The following is a 23,010-nucleotide window of genomic DNA, read 5'->3' on the forward strand; positions in this document are numbered from 1 at the left end:
AGGAACGTACGCAGTAATCTACTTCAGCGTGTCTTAGCGTAGCCGAGCTGAGGCACACAGTCCCCCCCTAGGTGGTGGTTTTAAACTGAGAACACTTGACGTGGTTTCCCTTGGGGGATGCGCCTCCTGATCGGTTAGATGGCTGGTTTGGTTCCCCCGGTTTCTGTTTAGACAATCGGGACGTGCTTCTTGTGGTTGTGTTTAAACAATTTGTTTCTTTTTCTTTTTTTTTTTTTTTAAACGTGTGAAGTGAAAACAGGGAACTGTGGTTAAAACGAAGGGGCACAAACTGTAGTCAGGGACTGGGGTTCATTCGAATTTCGAGCCAGCAGATGATCTGAAATTAGGAGAGACTAATGATACACAGCCTGGACCGACGATTGAGACCCCTAGCGAATGTAGTAACTACTAGCCTATGAGGCTAGAGAGTTGGCATTACGACTGTTATTACAAGGAATAAGGGCTAAGTTATTTGTTAGGAGTTCAGTGACAAACAGAGTGCACACTAGCAATAAAACTACCTTGGAAAAACCATCGTAACATATGGAGGGAAAATTAGTATGAAGTTAAAAAGCAGTCGCCACAAAGTCAATATTGCACCTAATAGCATAGGTTGTCTTGGCATAATGCGTCTCGTCTTGCCACATACAGCATATTCATAGCTGTTTAAATAAAATATTTGTGTTATTTTCAGGGGTGAGATATTGTAGTTGATCTGTACTAGATTTAGCCGAACCATATATGAATAAAGAAATATGAGCGATGTGACTAGCAAAAAAAATAAAATGGAAGTCAATAGTAAACCCAATCTTTTTAGATGACTGTAGGAGCATGAGGTGACTGTATCAAAGCCTCTCAATGTCACTCCTGCCAAGCCAACCTCCGTCACAGGTGCAATACAGTGGCTAATGATAGCTCCATTGCATCTGCCTGGCATAGATTCTTATAGGTCTATGCCAGGCCAGATGACCAGTGCCACATAGCTAGTGAGGGAGATCGAGGAGGACACCTTCAAACCAGGGGACACCGGGTGATGGCAGCAGCATTTCCTGCTTGGCAGCCATATTGGGCCAGAGATATTGGGAGCTCGGAACGAGTCTACGCAAAAGGGAGAGCAATGTCAGATGCACACTTGATCAAGATGGGCTCACACGGCTATAAATCTGCTCATCCAAGATGGAAAACAAACCTGCTCGGGCACGATTCTCTGTACTGCAGCAGCGCCTCTAGAATATGCTTTGATCAGTGGTCTTTTAACTTATTGACATAAGATTTATTACAGCAGGTTATTTGAGTATGTGTATACAAGAGTGTGTGTATAGGTGTTGGTGCATGTCACGCCTAGTAGGTAGTAGGGCTGGGCGATATGGCCAAAATACTGTATCACGGTAATATTCTAATTTTTGACATTATGACGGTATCTGATGTTTGTGAATAATACAAGTTCTAGTGCTTAGCAACAAATTAATAAACTTTCTCCTTTCCGATTGATATATACTGTTCAGCCAAACCAACCAAAAATAATAGGACAAAGCTGACAGTGAAGTAGTCTTATTTGTAGGACTTTGTATAAAGAGATTCAAAATCCTCTTTGGCAGACTCAAACTGGTACTTCAACGGTTACCATTTGCATGGTCATTTGTTCAATTCCAGCATTTACACATTTCTTAATTTCCTGCAGTAATTTCCTCTATTTAATACCACCCCAAAAAAATCCTTTATGAGAAGAATTATTCTATTTGACTGTGTATTCTCAGCTTCAGTGGTAACTTTCACCACTAGGGGCAGTCGGACAATTTCTGGGGGTCTGTACTCCCAAAGTTGTTGACTGTTGTGCTTGCAAGTTAACTAGCTGTTCTCAGCTGTTAGCAGAAACTGGCGATAAAAACGGATGATTACCATAATTTTTTCAAGTCACTGCTGAAAAATGTAACGTTATAAATCAAACATGAAAATAGCTTTAGAGAGGGTATGTAAAAATCCTACCCGGTCCATGAATGAATACTGGTATATTGTTTTTAAAACATTTTACCGCCCAGAGTAAGAGCCTGTAACCAACCCACTTTGTATGTGTGTGTGTGAGAGAGAGAGCCAGTATGCTCTTTTCGGTGTTACCGTGTATGTACGCACAGAGAAGTGTGTGTGATGTGGATATCCACCTCACTCAGTGGGCAATACAGGGGCTTGGCAGCTGTGGTGATTTAGTTAACCTTTACGCTTGTAGCGAGGACATCAGATAAACAGTTAACATTTTCACAGGCGGAAAAAAAGAAGAAAAAAAGCAAAAGGCACTCGTGCAAACTCAAGCGGTTGTTCTCTCCTCGTCTTTTCAAAACCCACTTTCGAAAATAAAAACATGGTTTTGCGATAATAATTACAACTATCTAGAGGAGTTACTTGAGGAAACTACTCTTGAAGTAACCACAAAAAGTACAAAATGTTCAGAAATGTTTTCCAAAAAGGCCCGCGAGGGAACCAATTACGTTGTATTGAACTGAATTGAATTGAAAAGATGAATTCCTTGAGCTCTAAAACCACTGACTATGCGAGTTCTGAGTGTACTCTTGTACTACCACCAAGACAAAGATACTGATAGCCAGAGCCATGCATCCCTCTCATTAGGGCTCTGACAGTCAGGGAATTATGGATGAAGATTATTGGTTAGCAAAATGGTCACATTCAACCCCCCAAAAAAAACAACATACATCTCTCAATCAAATGTATTTATAGAGCATTTTTACAACAGCAGTTGTCACAAAATGCTTACACAGAAACAGAGCCTAAAACCCCAGAGAGCAAGCAACGCAGATGTAGAGGCATGGTGGCTAGGAAAAACTCCCTAGGAAGGCAGGAATCAAGGAAGAAACCTAGAGAGGAACCAGACTCTGAAGTGGCCAGTCCTATCCTATTTTTGTTGAGACTGACAGTTTCTCCTCCACTCTTGACTGCATGTGCTGCTGCAGGAAAGGGGCGTTGCCTAGGCAAACAAAGACTTGTTTGCTACAACACCTTGATTGTTTCAGCAACGAGCAACAAAGTTTCATCATGTTGTAAAGTCCATGTTACAGCAGAAACGGACTCAAATGCCCGGACGTCCTGTCTTCAATCAGCTTTTTGTTCCACACAACAAAACTTATACCATTTTTTACAGTTATGGTTATTTTATTTTCATGACTGTCTTCATCCATAACGGTCAGTTACATGGTTATAAAGTAATTGTGCCAGCCCCATCTCTCATCATTGTTCGCTTAATATACACTGAGTGTAGAAAACACTAGGAGTACCCCCTTTTGCCCTCAGAATAGACTCAATTAGCTGGGGCATGGACTCTACAAGGTGTCGAAAGCGTTCCACATGATGCTGGCCCATGCTGACTCCAATGCTTCCTACAGTTGTGTCAAGTTGGCTGGATGTCCTTTGGGTGGTGGACCACACGGGAAACTGTTGAGCGTGAAAAACCCAGCAGCGTTGCAGTTCTTGACACAAAAACCAGTACAATCACGACCTCAATGCACAGTACCTCCAACCTTAAGTATCCTATTACACCACCACACCCAAGACCCATAGCACCAAGACCCACAGCCCCAAGACCCACAGCTGCTCTGCCACCCCTCCCCCCAGGCTTAACCCACTTACCTTCGGAGGAGACTGCTGTTGCTGCTGGGGCCCGGGCTGCTTGCTGGCCGTGTGTCCCTGGTGGTGTGGGTGATGGTGATGATGGGGGTGCTGGGCCGGCTGGGGCCGCAGGGCGCGGGGGATGAACTCGGGCGCCAGCGGGTTGAGCACGTAGGTCTTCTTGAGCTCAAGGGCCTCCAGCTGGGCCTTGATCTGCTCAAAGGTGATGCCGTGCAGGCTGGCGTTCTCGTGGCAGATGGAGATGAACTTCTCCCAGAACTTTCTGTTAGAGGGGAGGAGAGGGGGGTGATGCGAGTGGCATGGACATATATGGACGTGTTCTCATAATACACTTTATCTTGACTCACGAACACTTGGTTGCACACTTGCTGACATGCCGACTTAAGTCATTATTTCAAGAAATGCCTAGTGCACAACGCGCACACACAGCTTCAGACTGAAGTCACGTAGATCACATCATTACGCTCTTTTTGTTTACAAAGCCCTGCTCCACAAACGTCCGACTTACATTTACATTTAAGTCACCCTAACATCACTGTTAAGATGTAAAATGACAAGTTACCAAACCCGTTCACAGGGTTGGTTAACTCTGGAGACTCTTAGGTCATTCAGCCTTTCATTTCCTTGCACCTTACATGTGGAACGATCTACAATATGCTTTAAAATGGGAGGAATTGGTGCCTATAGGGCATTTCAGACATTCTTTTCACTGAAAAATGTCTGGTTTTTATGATTGTGTTTTGCTTTTTGTGTATCGTTGTGTACAATAACGTGTAGTTTAATGTGTTTATTGTATCTTGATGTGTATTGGGGTGCTATACAGGGCTCATCTGGAAAAGACTCCCCGTCAAAAAGGTTAAATAAAAGTAAAATCTTTCACAGAATCTTCATGTGAATGGCTTCTACTTTCAGAATTCGATTATTAAACCACCCACTACAGTAGATGGCTCCTGTAGCATAAATTAATAAATCATGGTTCACTGAATAAAGGGCTATTGTAGGCAGCAACACCAAAGCAAATTAAGTTCTTTGTCAATTCAAAAGAACATGTCTTTAGTGGGGTTGTCATGTTCATAACAGATCAGTTCTGTCGAGTAGACCGTGTACGAGTCTATGATTTGCATGTTTTTGTGTGTGTGTGTGTGCGAGCGTACAGAAACAACACAACTTGCATAATGTCCGGGTGAATAAAAATTAGGGAAATTATTCACATATTTGCACATTAACTGCAGAACCTGTGGCCAAGGGAACATAAGCTGTCACTTATTTTGACTGCATCGAGTGTAGACGCTGCGATGAAAAAGCATCACTATGACGGAAGCTTGCGAGATTCACTACTCCCTAACTTAAGGGTCAGTTCCATTTCAACTCCATTTAAAGAGTAAATTGAAAAATCCTTATAGAATATTAAATGGTATTGAATTTACATTTCTATGAATCTCTAGCTTTACTCTGAAAGCAAATGCAAGGTTTTTGTGCTGGTATCAAATGGAGGGCACCTCACAATTATGGCTGGTGTGGTACAGTGCACGTCTCTCAGAACACAGCGCTAGGACTCCAGTGGCAACGTGCATCTTCACTCCTTATTGTGGCTGGATGGGAGGTAGATGTGTGTCTGGGTTATATGATTGATCTGCAGTGACTTGCGAAGGCTATTTTTTGTTAAATCAGGCGTCAATAAGATGGTCAGAGTCTGTCCCTCCCATAGGCTAGACCACCCCCACCCCATCGCTATCTCGTCTCATCAGATTACCCGCATTTAAGGCATCGCTTCCATGACCCACATCCAGCCCACACAGGCGGCATGGACAGAGACAACACAATCTGTTCAATCAGTTAAGTCCAAATAGATGGCGAATTCAATCAATTGTACACAATCCGTAAAACAAATTGAATTAGTAAGTTCACCGTCAATTTGTTTGTTTATTCGATGTGCATTCATCAAGAGTGCGACTGTATTCCACACGTCACTCACGAAAGACCATGTGAATCATGTGAGCAATAGTAGAAGCGTCAAAAAAGATAAGAGAGATCATGATTTGCTTGGTGACATCTTTCACTGTGGAGGGTTATATATGTATTAGAGGTCGAACGATTAAATCGGAATGGCCGATTAATTAGGGCAGATTTCAGGTTTTCATAATAATCGGAAATCGGTATTTTTGGGTGCCTTTATTTTTTAAACCTTTATTTAATCTTTATTTAACTAGGCAAGTCAGTTAAGAACACATTCTTATTTTCAATGACGGCCTAGGAACGGTGGGTTAACTGCCTCGTTCAGGGGCAGAACGACAGATTTTCACCTTGTCAGCTCGGGGGATACAACATTTACATTATTTAGCAGACGCTCTTATCCAGAGCGACTTACAAATTGGTGCATTCACCTTATGACAGTGAACTAGTCCAACGCAATAACGACCTGCCTCTCTCTCGTTGCATTCCACAAGGAGACTGCCTGTTACACGAATGCAGTAAGCCAAGGTAAGATGCTAGCTAGCATTAAACTTATCTTATAAAATACAATCAATCATAATCACTAGTTAACTACACATGGTTGATGATATTACTAGATATTATCTAGTGTGTTCTGTGTTGCATATAATCTGACTTAGCATACACGTATCTAAGTATCTGACTGAGCGGTGGTAGGCAGAAGCAGGCGCGTAAACATTCATTCAAACAGCACTTTTGTGCGTTTGCCAGCAGCTCTTCATTGTGCGTCAAGCATTGCGCTGTTTATGACTTCAAACCTATCAACTCCCGAGATGAGGCTGGTGTGACCGAAGTGAAATGGCTGGCTAGTTAGTGCGCGCTAATAGCTTTTCAAACTTCACTCGCTCTGAGCCTTGGGGTGGTTGTTTCCCTTGCTCTGCATGGGTAACGCTGCTTTGATGTGGTGGCTGTTGTCGTTGTGTTGCTGGTTCGAGCCCAGGGAGGAGCGAGGAGAGGGACGGAAGCTATACTGTTACACTGGTAATACTAAAGTGCCTATAAGAACATCCAATAGTCAAAGAATGAAATACAAATGCTATAGAGGGAAATAGTCCTATAATAACTACAACCTAAAACTTCTTACCTGGGAATATTGAAGACTCACGCTAAAAGGAACCACCAGCTTTCATATGTTCTCATGTTCTGAGCAAGGAACTGAAACGTTAGCTTTCTTACATGGCACATATTGCACTTTTACTTTATTTTCCAACACTTTGTTTTTGCATTATTTAAACCAAATTGAACATGTTTCATTATCTACTTGAGGCTAAATTGATTTTATTGATGCATTATATTAAGTTAAAAAGTGTCATTATTACAAACACATTTTTATTTTATTTTAAAAATCGGCCGATTAATCAGTATCGGCTTTTTTGGTCCTCCAATTATCGGTATCGGTTTTGAAAAATCATAGTCGGTCGACCTCTAATGTGTATATCGAACTGCCATGGCCTCTCTCTGTAGTCGGGCTGCTTAACCTTTGTGGCTACCCGCTGGCTTATCTGACAGGCACAGCAGAGTGGTGAGTGTGTGTCCAGTGCCCTGTTCTTACCAACATGGAAGGGGGGAGGGGGTTCTGTGACATATCAAAAATGAGTCAACACCCCAATCATCTCTCCCTTTCATGCTCCTCCTCTTTCCCACCCGCCATGTGTGCGAGAGTGTGTATGAGCGAGCGTGTATGCACATCAAGTGCGCCTGTACTGTGCAGCCTACTCTATGGGGCCATGACCAGCCTGGGGGGTGCCCCCCCCAGGCATTAAGACAGTCCATCTAAACAGAGCTTCTTCCTCGTTAGCGCCATTGATTTAACTGGGGAGGGGGAAGACATTTTCTAAACAACTGCCGCAGCCGGATGCCGCGATTGGCTGACGCTCAACAGTTGCCATGGCAACGGGAGAGAGGGACTGCAGCTGGGGGTCGGTAAGCGCCGTGGGGGTGTTGTTTGTGTGTGTGTGTGTGTTTGCAATGGGGAATGGGGTAGCAGAATCTGTGCCCCAGCCCTGAAGACGCTTTGAATATGGGGAAAATTCAGACGTAAACAACACAGAACTAGGCAAAGTGTCGATTTTGGCTTAATACCATTCAGGGCAAAGATGAGAACTCTTATAGGTCACAAATAGCTGCACCAAATTCAATACACCCCCCCCCCCATATTTCAGTTCCATTAGAGAAAAACTAAGTAGTGCACCCTTGCCCCACCCTTCCAGAGCACATTGCTGATGTCAATGGCTTGGTCAGGGCCTGGCGTTATGATGTCATCTTAAGATGACACTCCGCGGGCGTGCATTGGAGAGGGTTTGGGGAGGGTGTGTGAATGAGTGTGTGGGGCAGAGGTAGAGCGAGCCAGCCTGGCAGGGACATATACCCCCACTGTGCTACTTCTTCCTCCTGCACAGCTGACACACCAACTGTGCCCCTTCCACCCACACTGCAAAGCGTAACATTTACCGTGAGCCTTCTGAACATGTAATGGAACATGAAAACAGCAACATTTCTAGTGCAATACTTGGATGACTAGGACGTGACCAGGGAAAACTCCAGGCCCTGCTTGAGCACTATAAAATCACACCCATCCTACCTCCATCCCTTGGAGTAATCACTGATCTAACCCAGATTGATAGGTGTAAGCAACAGTTCTACCGTATAGCTTTCACCAATCCAGCCATGTCAGATCAGGGATTTCTTCAAGGAAGGATTCATTTAAGTATTCAAAAACAGGGCCCTAACCCATGACAACACTTCCTGGTTGTTTTTTTGTACCTGCAGCGGCCCACCGAGCAGAGCGCTATGGGGTCTCCCACCACGGCCACCAGGGACTGGGCACGAGTGATGGCTGTGTTGAGCAGCTTGTAGTTGGACAGGAAGCCGTAGTCCAGGTCCTCTGTAGAGTCCTCCACCAGCTGCTCCTTGCGCTTGATGGCCGTCTGTTTGTGCTTGCAGGTGTGCCGCGTGCGCACTGTGCTCAGGAAGAGCACCCGGAACTGCTTACCTGGAGAGAGGGAGGGGAAGGGGGGAACATACAAGGCCAGTTTAGACCTTAGTTTTCAGCCAGCACTGAGGAGCTAGTGTGTTGTATGGTTTTAGAAATGAATTGCATTCATACAATGCTTTTTCATTAGGTCAATAAGTGCCACTGGTCATATTCAGTGTTCTTTCGTGGATATTAATCTCATAGAAACAATTACTAATTCATTACATAATAATAATTATATGATCCAAGTACCTCAACCAGGCACTGACATCATTCATGACCCAAAATACGATCCAATTACTGCAGAAATTATTCATGACAAAGCGTTACAAAAAATAAAAAATTCACACCCAAACTCCAGCTAGTGTGTGTACTGTACACCAACACCACATTGAGAAACAGAGACAACTGTGTGTTGTGAGATCCGTCCTGATCGCTGCATCTTCTCCTTAATGAGAGAGTTAATGAGCTGGAAGCAGCAGCATATGGCTGTGAGAGTGTGTGTGAGAGTGTTTGTTGCCACTGGGAGCATTAGCCTCGTCCCGGAGACGAGAGAAGCTGCTAGCTGGGAGATGAGAGACAGACTATGTTAGGAGGGAAGATGTGAAGTGCTGCTGCCAACTGCGCCGGCCCCACATCTCACACACGGTCATTGAGAATCTCGGAGTTGTCGGGTAGAATTGGGAAGGGTCACACTTTAATAACCTCTGCCGTCTTAGAATGCCAAAACAGAATTTGAATATGGGAGAACGGGAAAGTTCCACAGTGAAAGTCCTGTAAATGCTTCAGTGTATGAGAAGTATGGGATTTGATCGTGACAATTCCATTGTGATTGCGGTATTGACATCCTCATTCTATTTGATAGCAAATATGTGCCAAATGGCCGCCTGTGCCATGGGTTACAGTGGAATGTAGTGTCGTAAGTTAAATGAAATAAACAATTGTAAGGAAATGGATTAAATATAGTATTCTTCTCACCTTGGACGTTGAGCACCCTCTCCACGCTGACCTCGTGCATCCTCTTCTTTCGGAGCTCGGCGCGGATGCGGAATACCTGGTCGGCGTAGGGCGACACCACGCCGATGCTGCCCTCGTCCAGCTTGCCCCACGCCACCGGCCACTTCTTGCGCATCTCCTCCACCCGCTCCACGATCTCAAACACCTCGGGTAACACAGGAGGGAGAGACTGGTTACAAGTGCCAGTGTTTCTCATAGATCATGTCTGAAAATCGGCATCTCTCTGGGGTGAAGCTTCCCCTAGGTACAGATCTAAGATCAGCTTCCCCTCCCCAATATTAGCCTTAACCATAAATGGTGGAAATGCAAAACTGACCCAAGATCAGCGTCTAGGGGCAAATTCACCCTACTCTCCAGTCCCCACTGACTACAAGGTGGGGCACTTTTTGTGGTCCTGGATAGAAACAATTGTCCTGGAAGGCAGGGCGCCCCGCCTCGGCCCCGTTGCCTCCCGCCAAAAACCTTTTCGTCTTCCATTGGTGTCAATTGAATCTTTACAAGTGCAACGCAGGAGAAAGTCCATTGTAAGTTGCCATTATTTATGAGTCACCAAAGTACTTAACCAGGGTTTAAAACACTTAAAGAGAAAGCAGAGCTAAAGAGACGGCGGAAATGAATGCTGCTCAAGGGGCCTTTTCAGCCAAGAGGAGAGAAGAAGAAAAAAAACTAGGAGAATCCAGACGTCACATCAGCAAACAGGACACACGCTTAAATCAAGGCAACCTAAACCTATGACATTATGCTAATGTCCCGAAACCGTTTGACACAGGCGCGGTGTCATCAAAGGGAGGTAGGGTAATTCCTGTGGCGTCTAGGACAGGTTAGCGCGGCGCTGTGATAGGAGTAGATCCAATTTAATTGGGCAGCTTCTGTCAGCTGGGTTCAGGGGTCAACTTGGCAAGTTGCCCCTCAGATTTAGCAGAGGCACCTCTGAATTTCAAACTCAGTCGCTGGAGTGCCTGGTTCAAATGCTGGACTTTCACAAGGAATTAGCATTTAGTGGTTGTGTCAAACGTCTGGTTGTGAAGCCCAGTAGTATGAGGCACAAGTAATACATCACAGTAATGTTGACTGAATGGGGTGTGTTTTGCCCGCGTGTGCATTTCAACTCAATTCCATTGAATGATTAACCATTTCAACTCACCATGAACGCACCAATTCAACTCAAATCAACATTCAATTCACCATGAACGCACCAATTCAATTCAATCTAAATGTAATTAATTCCATCGATACAGTCCTAAGTCGGTGGCGTACAGGGAACAAAAGGGTTTATATACCTCTGCGTTGTTGTAGTAGGCCGTGCTGTTCTTCTCCTGGACGTCCTCGCCGCGCGCCGTGAAGAAGGTCAGCGGGTAGAAGTCCTTGTGAGACGGCTGCTTCCCGCTGGCCATCAGCTTCCCGTCGTAGAACAGTTCTGACGTGTAGCTGGAGGGAGGGAGGGGAGACTTAACATCAGTGGGTCTTCACAAATGTCAGTTGCATGAAGCGTTGTATACGGATACGGTTGCGTGCATTGTGGCTATTCTTCGACAATGGTGCCATCTGTTTTTGTTCCTTTTCCCTTCCATGTGGTCCTTGCCGTTCCTAGTGACTTTTCGAGGTTCTTGTAAAGAATGTGCATTCACAATGTTGTCCAAACGTAAATGTGTGTGAGTGAAAAGCATTATATAAAATACCAAGACCACTTTAAGGTGGAGAAACCACGTCAAACCCATTGCGTAAGCTTCTTTCATAAACCACCACTTACAAATTTCAGCATCCCCATCTGAGAATTGTTTAACAAGGGTGGTCATGGGACTCGGTGTACATTGGGCTTTTATGTCTGTCAATAGCCAAGAAGAACCGTCAACTCTTTCAAGTCTTCTGTCTGCATAAAATCTCTCATTTGTAAACGACGTTGCAGAGTCAGGGTGAAAATTGGATCAGTCTCGGCGACGTGATGAAGTTCACACCTACCTGATGATCGCTTCGTGGGAGCGGTAGTTTTCACAGAGCAGGATGCGGCAGGGGAACTCGGCTGGGTAGTGCTCGTACAGCCGGTCCAACAGCGACACATGCAGGTTGCGCTCTCGAGAAAACTCGCTGTACACAAACGGACTGAGCTGGAGGGAGGGAACAGGGACAAAAGAGGGATGGAGGTAGAGAAGTGAGGGCAACCCAAAAATAAAATGAATAAAATGTATCTTAATTCATTTTTAATATTGTTTCTTTTTAATGCAACAGGGATGTGCAGGTGGTGATAGAGCCTGACTGGAGTTGTGTCTTCTCTGCATTTGTAGTCAATATAACTGGAACTGTACATGTTTTGTGGCAATATTTGGTTTGATCCAAATGTATTCTACACCTACTTTTGGTTCAGATAATGTACATCTGACTTACGGAACAGACGTCGTCTGCTCTTCGACAGCTCGAGTCATGCAATCCGTGTAGATAACACAATGCTCCAAATCAATGAGTTCCCGTCCAACCGTCTCTAAATCGAAAAATGCTTGGACCTGTGGCCAGCATCTTATCATCGGTAGCTCCATTTCTGCTGCGATGTTGCGCCATTAACGTGATTTGTAAAGTTACAAGTTTTATTTGTCGTATGTACAGGATACAACATGGTAAACACTGTCCAACTGACCGCTTACTTGCAGGTTCCCTCCACGACGCAACAATAAGACATACTAATAGTTAAGTTAAGTTAACGCGTTGAGGTGCTCCGGAAACATCCTCAATGGCAACTTTGATTAAGATGCGCGCTGAAGACACACCCCCCCCCCAATAGCAATTACCTCTAATCTGACACTGACTGAACTAGATTGTTTTGTGTTTGTGGTAATGTAGCTCCAGGTTGAACCTCCAAGTCTAAGGGGAAAAGATCAGCCAGGCATTTAAATAAGGCTCGAACAGCAGATAGAAGACCTGAAGTCAACAGGAGCCGGGGACCTTCATTCACTATTCTCAGCCTACTTCTTTCAGCTGAGACACAAAACATCCCATAATGAAGAGTGATAAGACAGAAGAGAGTAGGAGGAGGGGCAAACAAATCCTCCTTGGCAACAGACACGTAGCGCACAGACAATGTGCAACAGATTAGGATGTAGAGGGAGATAGAGGGAGAGAGAGAGCAAGAGAAAGAAAGTGACAGAGGAGAAGCAGGAGAGGAGAATTGAGCGTGTTTGAAGGCGTTGTTCCTTCAGAGAGGAAGGAGTGGAGAAATAATTAAAACCGTTATCGCACGGTTAAACTCCCTCGGGGTGTATTTATCTACTGCCCACTCTTAATCCTGTCGCACTAAAATAAACACAATGTCCAGAACACAAAAAGAAACGGAAATAAGAGGCTACTTTGGAGTGTTCCACAAAGCTTGAATGACAGGGGGAGTTTCGTTTAGTTTGCCTCGTCTGACTGGACTGTGAATGGTAAACATGCTCTCTCTGACAAGTTCTTTCTCTCCTCTGTCTGTTTCACTCACGGCCAATGTGAAGTTAGCCTGACCAAAAAATAAATAAATCAAGGCCTAAAAAAAAAAAAAAAAAAGGAGTTACAGTGAGAGTTTGTTTCAAAGGTCAGAGTTTGTTCAAACCAATGACATCATAAACCTCCTCCTAAACCGCAGTTTTACCTGCATGTGGTCTCCAGCCAGCACGATGCGGGTGCTTTTGCTGGCCAGCGCGAAAGGCATGATGGTCTCACACTCCATGGCCTGGGCCGCCTCGTCCAATAGTATGTGGGAGAAGAGCCCTGCGGACACACAACAACACAAACCATTTCAGTCAGAGCACCGTCATATGACCCATTAATTATCATGAGGTGGTGATTCATTGGGCTCCTTGAAACAAATGGTGCACGGGTCATTGCAGGTTAGCAAGTTCAAGACATTAGCAATGCATTGGTCTGTGGTGCTTATGGTGGATGCCATCGGTAATGACGCTTGTAACATCACAACCTCATTGGATAAGGCTTGATTTTGATATTGTGTGGTATAGAGCTGCTATGTATAGTTTTTCTCTGTGGTATAGAGCTGCTATGTATAGTTTTGCTCTGTGGTATAGAGCTGCTATGTATAGTTTTTCTCTGTGGTATAGAGCTGCTATGTATAGTTTTTCTCTGTGGTATAGAGCTGCTATGTATAGTTTTTCTCTGTGGTATAGAGCTGCTATGTATAGTTTTTCTCTGTGGTATAGAGCTGCTATGTATAGTTTTGCTCTGTGGTATAGAGCTGCTATGTATAGTTTTTCTCTGTGGTATAGAGCTGCTATGTATAGTTTTGCTCTGTGGTATAGAGCTGCTATGTATAGTTTTGCTCTGTGGTATAGAGCTGCTATGTATAGTTTTGCTCTGTGGTATAGAGCTGCTATGTATAGTTTTTCTCTGTGGTATAGAGCTGCTATGTATAGTTTTGCTCTGTGGTATAGAGCTGCTATGTATAGTTTTTCTCTGTGGTATAGAGCTGCTATGTATAGTTTTTCTCTGTGGTATAGAGCTGCTATGTATAGTTTTTCTCTGTGGTATAGAGCTGCTATGTATAGTTTTTCTCTGTGGTATAGAGCTGCTATGTATAGTTTTTCTCTGTGGTATAGAGCTGCTATGTATAGTTTTGCTCTGTGGTATAGAGCTGCTATGTATAGTTTTGCTGCTATGTATAGTTTTGCTCTGTGGTATAGAGCTGCTATATAGTCCTTTCGGATCGGGGTACAAACGTTCCGATGTACTGGTCTTAGTTGTTGCACCTCAAATATAACAAATTCACAGACATGAACTTTCTAAAAAATAAACTATTACGAATGCTCTCATTTACTATTCGTTCTATAGGTCTACTTTAGATGGGATATTTGTTCCAGCTCGTTTTTTTTTGTCTCGCCTGTCTGGTTTGTGATTTCTATTTTATTTCAACTTTATTTAACTAGGCAAGTCAGTTAAGAACAAATTCTTATTTACAATGACTGCCTAGGAACAGTGGGTTAAACTGCCTTGTTCAGGGGCAGAACGACAGAATTTTACCTTATCAGCTCTGAGATTCGATCTAGCAACCTTTCGGTTACTGGCCCAACGCTCTAACCACAAGGCTACCTGCCGCCCCCAAACACAAATGAAAAAAAAACACTTCGGAGCAACAAGATTAGTTAACCTTCTACCCCTTCTCTATATCCATCTTCAACAGTAGCCACTACACACCAATGCTGCTTTCGCTGACGTTTGAAAGGGTTGGAGCGGTGGTATCCCTCATTTAAAATACTCAAACATTGCTCAGCCCATGAGAAGGTTATGTACAGACAGTTTTTCTTTTATGGTTTCTGATCCGTCTGGCTTTGTGATTGCAGACAGCAAAAAGACCCTGAAAAAAAAAAGATGAACGCGGTACACATGTACACACGCCTGTCACATGCCTGTCTTCTGCCATCATCTCTCCCTCTACCTCAATGTCAGAGAGTAGCCCCTACACACACACACACACACACTAAAGCTGGTATTGCAGACGTTCGAAAAGGATCGAGCGGTAACCCTGATTTAGAAGGCTCAAGCGCTGCTTGGCGCATGAGGATGTAACGGCATAGTCGAGGACAGTCAGAGCAGAGAAGGCAGGGAGAGGTGGAGGAAACTGTTCAGGTCGTGTCCAAACGCCTCAACATTTTCACAGGATGGTGGAGAAAGGGATTCATTGAAGGGGTTGGTGGACTTCTCTTGAACCAGGGGACAAATTGCATTTCGATACCCGCTCTCCATACTGTGTCTAACAACGGGCCGTGGAATTTGGCCTGAGCTGGGGGAGGAAGGAGAGCACTGGGGGTGCGGTGGTGTTCGGAGGTAGACTATTTAGGTGTAAAAGATTCTTCTCTAGGTCGACTCACACACACAGACAAACCATAGGCTGCCAAAAGCCTGGCCCATAGAGAGATTAACAAACCCAAACTAAAACAGATTAGAGACAACGCAACCTGTTCAACATGTGTACTGGATTGGTGATTTGTTATCACTACAAAGGAGCGCGAGGGGCTCCCAATTGCCTCATTTGTTGGCGGTTTTCATCAACGGCGAGCGCGGGAGATAGATGAAACGAGGGGGCGCTAATAAAGTAAAGTGCATTTGATACAGGCAGATGGTGTTCCTAAGCAACACACAAAGCCTTCCGCTGACACATTAGAGACGGTTATTAGCTCGCCGCTGACAAATTGGTTTGTTTTCACCGTCTTTTTATACTCCATCTTAAAATTACTTCCTCCCTCTCTCTGCCTTCTCCTGCTGTTATGGGGAAGGTGTGGCGGCTGATCAAAAGACGCGTTGGGGCGGGTTTGAGATGTGTCGTGTAGCTACAGTACGTGGGTGTCTGGGTCGTTTTAAGGCCCCGTTGTCATTCTGTTTACTTTATGAGCTCGTTAAAACCAAACTGCTTGGTAAATGCATACAATTTGCATGTAGCCTAAGCCGTTTAAACACGCAGTTTGCAGTTGCATTGCTCACTTGTTCCTGGCTATACAGCGCCGTGTATTAAGTAGTTATCGCACCAGTGTATGAAACGTTTGCTGTATATGCTACATTAGCTATGTGCTACGTTAGCTGTGTGTTCCATGTTGATTTATGTGGGTCCACAGCTCAACATATCAAGTCATTGTAGCACCAGTGTATACTATGTTAGCTATGCATTTCACCTTATCCATGTGCTACGTTAGCGGTGTATTCTTATTATGTTAGCAGTTAGCAATTCAAGCACCAGTATATGCTGCAACATTAAATCAAACCAAACTTTATACGTCACATGCGTCAAATACAACAAGTGTAGACTTTACCATGAAATGCTTACTTACAAGCCCTTAACAGTGCAGTTCAAAAAGAGTTCAGAAAATATTAGCCATGTAAGCAGTTAGCAAACAAAGCACCAGTACAGTATATGCGGCTATATTAGCCATATTTGCTACGTAAGCAGTTAGCCAACCAAGCACAACTGTATTCTACGTTAGCTGTGTATGCTACGTCAGCGGTTAGCCACTCACCTGGCTCCAGGTCCAGCTGGCAGAGGTACTGGGACGTGCTGAGGGTGACCACCACCACGCGGTGCCTGAGGATGTCCTCCCTCTCAGGCATCTGGAAAGTGTACTGTGTGTTAGAGATCAAACAGTACTGCTGCACCAACGGGTGGACAGTCTTCACCCAGCGGTTCCTGAAGTAAACCCTGGGAGCAGAGAGAGAGAGGACACAGTGGGATGGTTAATTCCAGACAAACTGGGCTGACAAAAATCAAAAAGCAGCAGATACATGTTAACATTGAGAAGTATCCATTGACTTGTTATTCGGGGTTATTTATTTATCTCACATTTCAATTGCTGAACTTGCAATTGACAAGTAGAGACGACTTCTCATACTCTTAGCAACTGTCCTGACATTTTCATAACACTCCATTGGTTGTATCTTGTCTCATTTCTTATGGGGTTTTGTGCCACGACAGGGTTTAGCTGACCTAAAAAACTGTCTGTGTATCGCCTTCAGCATGTACACTTATGGCCTTCTCACTTGGCTAAGCACACAAAGCCTCAGGAGAAATTGGCTGATAGCCCAATTACATGGTGATTATAGTGGGATTCCCAACACAGCCCTTGGTATCAGGCCATCAGTCAAGTGTAACAAGTCATTTGTTCCCCCTGCAGGCCCTTCACTGACACATGGGGTCTGGCTAGAAGTCAGGGATACATTTATATTTTGTTGGAGGGGGGGGGGGGGGGGGCTGGATTACAGTTACTGTGATTAGAAGTCACTGAAGCAGCAGTCGTAAGAAGGAGATTGAGTGTAGGCGAGAAGGGGAGGAATGTGAGAGAGTCTTCATGTCACAGCTGCTGTGTTGTGAGGCCAGGACACATCTCCTCAGAAAGAGCGAGGTCTGCCAAGCAGGCAACCGCTGTTCCCGTTCCACTGCACCTCTAACCTCAATGACGTGGATGGATCAATCCGATCCATCCGTACATCAACATCTGCATTGCTTGCCGTTTGGGGTTTTAGGCTGGGTTTCTGTACCGCACTTTGAGACATCTGCGGATGTAAAAAGACCTTTGGAAATACATTTGATTGATTAATTGATTGAGCGATCATTGGTTTTGACTGCGATTCCATGGAGTTGATACAACTATGAGTGGATTTGGGTTTGTTGATGTCTCAGGCTACAGCCAGCAGGGAGAACTGAACGCCTGAAAGCACACTGTTCACAAGAGGTGGGGGATTGATTTCAGGCGGGCAGACATGCCCCTTTTAAAGATGTTGTAAGCAATGAATTCTCAAGGTTGGGTACTGTAATGGGAATAAAAAATATATATAAATATCTTGGAATAAATCTTATGAGGGTGTCAGTGTTCTGAAGAGGTGCTGCAAACCCCTTGTAGAGCGTTTCTACAGACCCTTACCTGAGAGGTCTTGCGTGCGCGTTGCCCGCTTCTACGTACGGATGAAGGTAGTCCTTTATGTACAGGTCAGCTGCACTGTTGGAATGGGTGCAAATGAGAACCCTGTGAAAGAACGGGGACAAATGTGTCAGTACTTAAGAGATCTTTAACAAATAAATACAGCCAGGAGATTTGGTTGACCATGTGATCTGACCAAGGTAAAACTCCAGGCCATAACAATGAAAGACAGGTAGGTATGTCAGAGAAGCACTGACCAGAAGTGCTCGAACTCCTACTCTTTCTACTTTCAGGCCATACTGACAATTCTAGGACATTCATTTTGAAGTGAACATGTTAACACGTCCCTTAAACAGCGCTGCAGGAACGCTGTGCACTTGACCATGGACTTTAAGTTCCTATTTCTCAGAAAGTTAACATGATGATGAATAACTGTCTATAGGGGTCAATCACCCTCCTTGTATTGGCTTTTAAAACATCCATAATTCATTCCCACCATTTAATATTTATCATAGTCAGTTGGAAAGTTCCAGATGAATATTGCATTCCAACACATTTTTCAGAACATATTTTTTAAAAATAAATTATGTATGAAGGCTTTATAAAATTAAAACGTATCTTATGTTCAAGGCCAAATGCCACAATGTATTTTACAATTTTTTTAAATAAAAACCTAAAACATTGTCGTTTCCTATTTTTACACCAGCCAATATACATTTCCTGCCAGCGCCTCGCTGTACTAACAAGAGAATGTGAATCTTCAGGCAATTTTGCATTCTATTACATCATGGCATTCGGTTGGACGTGAGATAACAGGCCGTTGTAATGGCAATCCAATTGAACACATGGTTCACTTGAACGGAGATGAACCATCCAAACACAATCAACCAACCAATCGCTGCCTCAATCCCAATCGACAGACATTCCCATAACCCACACACATCCCCCAATTGCTTTCAGTCACACATTCTGATCGGAAGATACATCCAACTTGACAATGTCACCCTGAGTGTTTTCTGAACTAAACATCAACTCCAAGGAAGCTGGTAGCCCCCGGGAGCAGCAGTAACCTTGCCCTTTCACCCTTTGCCCTTTTAGAGCGACCTATCTGGACATAGCAGAGTTGCTGTGTGGTGCCCGCCTCACCTGCTGTCATCCTGCCTGAGGATGTGCTTGACAGCCTGTGCCAGGGTGAAGGTCTTGCCCGTGCCGTAGGGCCCGATGATGAGCACAGGGGGCAGGGGGATGGTGAGAGGCGTGGTGATGGCCAGGATGGCCTCCTTCTGCTTGGCGTTGAGACGCGGGTCCAGCTGCTCGTCCCACTGCCTGCAGGGTGGCAGAGAGAGGGGATGAGATAGGGGAGGAAGATGATTCACGTGGAAAGTAAGTCGATTAGTTGGCTGGCTGGCGAACAAGCAGCATCGCTCATGGGGTCCCTGACACAAGGAGGGGACGTTGGTCCCCTCACACACATTTACACACTAAACCCCACTAACACACCCTCTCAAGTGTGATAAATCGTGGGCCAGTCTCCCAGTCTACTAGCATCGCAGTCCTCATTAGAAAGCACTGGCCCAGTGGAGTTGAACAGCCCGCCCGGTCGATCGTATACAGGCCCAGCCTTGCTAAAGGCAGCTGTAGGCACCGTGAAGGGGCTGTGAATAGGTAGAGGGACGGGTTCAGGGATCAGTGGGGATGAATGGAGAGCCTGGTCAGGGTATAACACTGAGCTGGGCTGCTACACCCACAGAGTAATGAGGTCTGAGGGAAGAGGAGGGTTGAGGTTGAGGCTGATCGAAAGCACTGTGTATGGGTGGTGAAACAAAGCGGACACACACAGGGTGCACAGCTGGTCTGAGAAACCCAGACACAGGAGACAAGTGCATTGGCACTGGCCAATTAGCTTATTCATGACCAATCAACATGGCAGTCAATAGTCACCATGCAGTCAGGCAAGGCGGGGGGCTTTGTTAGGCCTACATAACAAGCAATATAACCTACTTATTCTAAACAGTCAACACTTTCCATACATTTAAAACCCATTTTTAACACTACTTATTCTCATACCATTATCTTAATGTGGTGAAGCATACATGGACCCATAGTATTTAGGAACTTTATCCAAAGCGGGTTACTGCCATATGGAGCTAGTTAAGGTGGTTATTGTACTAATAACCATTTTCAATTTAGTAAGTGTTCCCCCTTTATGCATTTAAATTATGGCCACCACTGCAAAAAATATATAAAATGCAGGAATTAGAGTCTGACTTGATCTTTCAGTAGCAAAAGCTTTATCTCATTAAATCAAAGCCTATATACAGTGTTAATCATATTCAGGAAACCAGATAAGAGTTTTGGAAGCAAGAGATTAGGCTTGACATTGTTGACTCTTGGGTTCGCGTCAATTAAGATTACTCTGTGGCCCTCCAACATTTGTCCGTCTTTAGAAGAGATAGCTAAAGCCGGGAGAACTAATAGCTTTTCAAAATGTCCGCCTAGTCAGCGAGGACAGCTAGTTGCGGTCAACCTTTCTCAACTTCATTTCGGTGTGAAAGTATTAGTAAAACTAATTTACCATGCATGTTTTAGGGAGACTACTAAACTTAACCTATGCAAGCTAGAATAACATTTAACACACACGTAGGTTATTGCGTAATCTTCCTTGAAAAAAAAAAGGCCTCTGCCAAAATTCATGTGAAAACCTCACATGGATCGAGGAGGGTGAGTAAGAGGCCTGTTGGGCAGATTATGACTAGCAACGCTTGCCCGGAACCGGTTTACACATCGAAGCTAGTTCCACTCCTGATTTTCATTTTTTTCCTCAAGGACTGATTTAGACCTGGGACACCAGGTGGTTGCAATTCATTCTCAGGTAGAACAGAAGACCAGCAGACCTCCAGGCTTAGATTAAAATACTCCTGGTCTAGGGGGGGGGTAGTACCTGTTGGGGCTCCAGGGGATGGTGGGTGTAAGGCTGGCGTCTGGGAACAGGATGCCGTTGTCTTTGATGCGGTCCAGAGCATAGTGCATCTCACATAGGGGCAGGCGGTTCAACTGAAACTGCAGCTCCACCTGGGGCAGAAGGGAACACAGGAGTGGTCACTCATGGACAGTGTGGTCACTTATTTAGGTCACTCAAACCAAGTGTCTTGAGACTAAATAAAGATGCAGTTTAGAGAGGTTCAGCTGGAAACAATTGGCTCTAAACAACCACATAACTGACATATTACTCAATGGCCTATCAACGCAATGCTAAGATGGTTGTTACAAATTCAAAGTGGCGGTCTCCCTCGCTCCTTTTTAATGGACCAGGGGCAACCATTTATAGGGCCCTATAAAAATCTGTTTTATTTTTCCCTGTTTTTCACTCTCAAAAAGCACACTGTTTTAATAGAAAATGGTTGAAGCCCACAACAATACTTACAACACATCAGGATACCATTTGAGGTCTGGGGAAAAATATTTTGGTTGTTGTTGTGTAGTCACCCTTTAATTCCAGCGTGCCCATTGAAAAAGGCTGTTTATATATAATTTTGTAGTGCAAACACATGTGATGGTAGAATTTGCAAAACAAATAACCACTGGATTAACGATGAAATAACCATGATATCATTCTGTCAAGTAAGCATAGGCTACTTTGTGTAGTTAACGTTTAATTGAGGTTCTTGGGAAAGCCTTTCAATTACAATCATGCTAATGGCTACATATATTCATTGCCTCTTCAAAGTTGCAGGAAATGCGAATCACTGATGCATTCTGTTCATGTCTTATGTGCAACAACAAAAAGCCTGTGCAAATTAACTAACTTAATACATTTAGTTGATTCCCTACTAAGTTCAATACGTTTTTGAATATGGTTGAATTCCATTTTAAATGGAAGGAATCACAGAATCCAGACGTGTTCTCCACATCGCGGATTGTATACTGGCAGTTACAATTTAATTCCACTGCGCACCTAGAAAGACGCTGGGATTGTTTTTGTAGCGCAGGTAGAATTAGCTAAACAAATACTCACTGGATGAATGCAGATAATGATGTCATTCTGCCAGGTAAGCATAGACTACTTTGTACTTAACATTTAACTAAACAGGTTTTTGGGGAAAGCCTTTCCGTTTACCGGATTTTTCATTCGCATCACAGCCATCAGCTACACAAAGTGCTAGCTGTGCGCACCGTATATATATATATAAGTTAAATCATTTTGTAATATAGTAGAATACCGTTTACATTTCTAGATTCCATCCCTACATTTGTTCATTATCTGGGGGTCAGTCTGCTTGACACTGGCAATCGTGGCTCTTCGTTTAACTAGGGGGCACGTTCTCTCCCTGACAAACTGTTTAATTTCATAACAGCACGGGTTTCCATCGGGTGGCTAGATAGCTAGCTTTAATTCCCCCGTCGCTACGGGCTCTGTCCTAATCACTTAGCTAGACATGAGCTGCTCCAAAACACGGACGGACAGATTATATTCCATGCAACAGGCTTGTTTGGATAATTGCTCATGTCCGGGCCTCGCTTTCCCCCGCCAGCCCATCATTCACACCGGCGGGTAAGAACAGCCTTTAGACGCCACTGGACAAAGTAATTGGGATCTCTCGCCGCGCTGGGAGAGTACAATTTTCCCTGGAGCGCCAGCCTTACCGTGGACGGCGCTAACCTTTGTGAAGTGGCAATCGATACTGGGACCTTTCACCCCGAGAGTTTGCTTTCGCTAAAGCATCAGACGTTGGAGAGGTGACCCTTTCATTAAAGATTTCTCAGCTCTCAAATGGCAGAGGACACAGTGGAATGGGAGATTGAAAAGACTGAATGAAGGATGGGGCGGTGGGCCTTTAAGGGGTTTAAACAGTTCCCCTGACTCAAGAGAATAGTTTCTATGCCACGGCTTCTGTCCGTGATGACATGGGACATAAACAAGCTTTGAGGCTAAAGCCATGTCAAGGGAGATGTCCTTGTGACTCAAACGCATTAGAACTCACCCATGGTGTGATTATGTGTTGTATTGAACTACAG

The 23,010-nt window shown here is 44.4% G+C and overlaps 1 protein-coding gene across 1 annotated transcript in view; it reads right to left on the reverse strand.

The window, feature by feature from the left end:
• The window catches only part of LOC115103874 (probable helicase with zinc finger domain), a 59,872-nt gene that overhangs the window by 21,213 nt on the left and 15,649 nt on the right, over positions 1–23,010 (reverse strand). The window contains 10 exon segments of the mRNA XM_065006300.1: positions 3,637–3,898; positions 8,392–8,620; positions 9,581–9,764; positions 10,900–11,047; positions 11,579–11,724; positions 13,233–13,351; positions 16,600–16,778; positions 17,998–18,099; positions 19,141–19,320; positions 20,936–21,066. Coding sequence (XP_064862372.1) covers positions 3,637–3,898; positions 8,392–8,620; positions 9,581–9,764; positions 10,900–11,047; positions 11,579–11,724; positions 13,233–13,351; positions 16,600–16,778; positions 17,998–18,099; positions 19,141–19,320; positions 20,936–21,066 — 1,680 coding nt within the window.

This window comes from Oncorhynchus nerka, linkage group LG21 (assembly GCF_034236695.1).
Source record: "Oncorhynchus nerka isolate Pitt River linkage group LG21, Oner_Uvic_2.0, whole genome shotgun sequence".
NCBI classification, from domain to species: Eukaryota; Metazoa; Chordata; class Actinopteri; order Salmoniformes; family Salmonidae; genus Oncorhynchus; species Oncorhynchus nerka.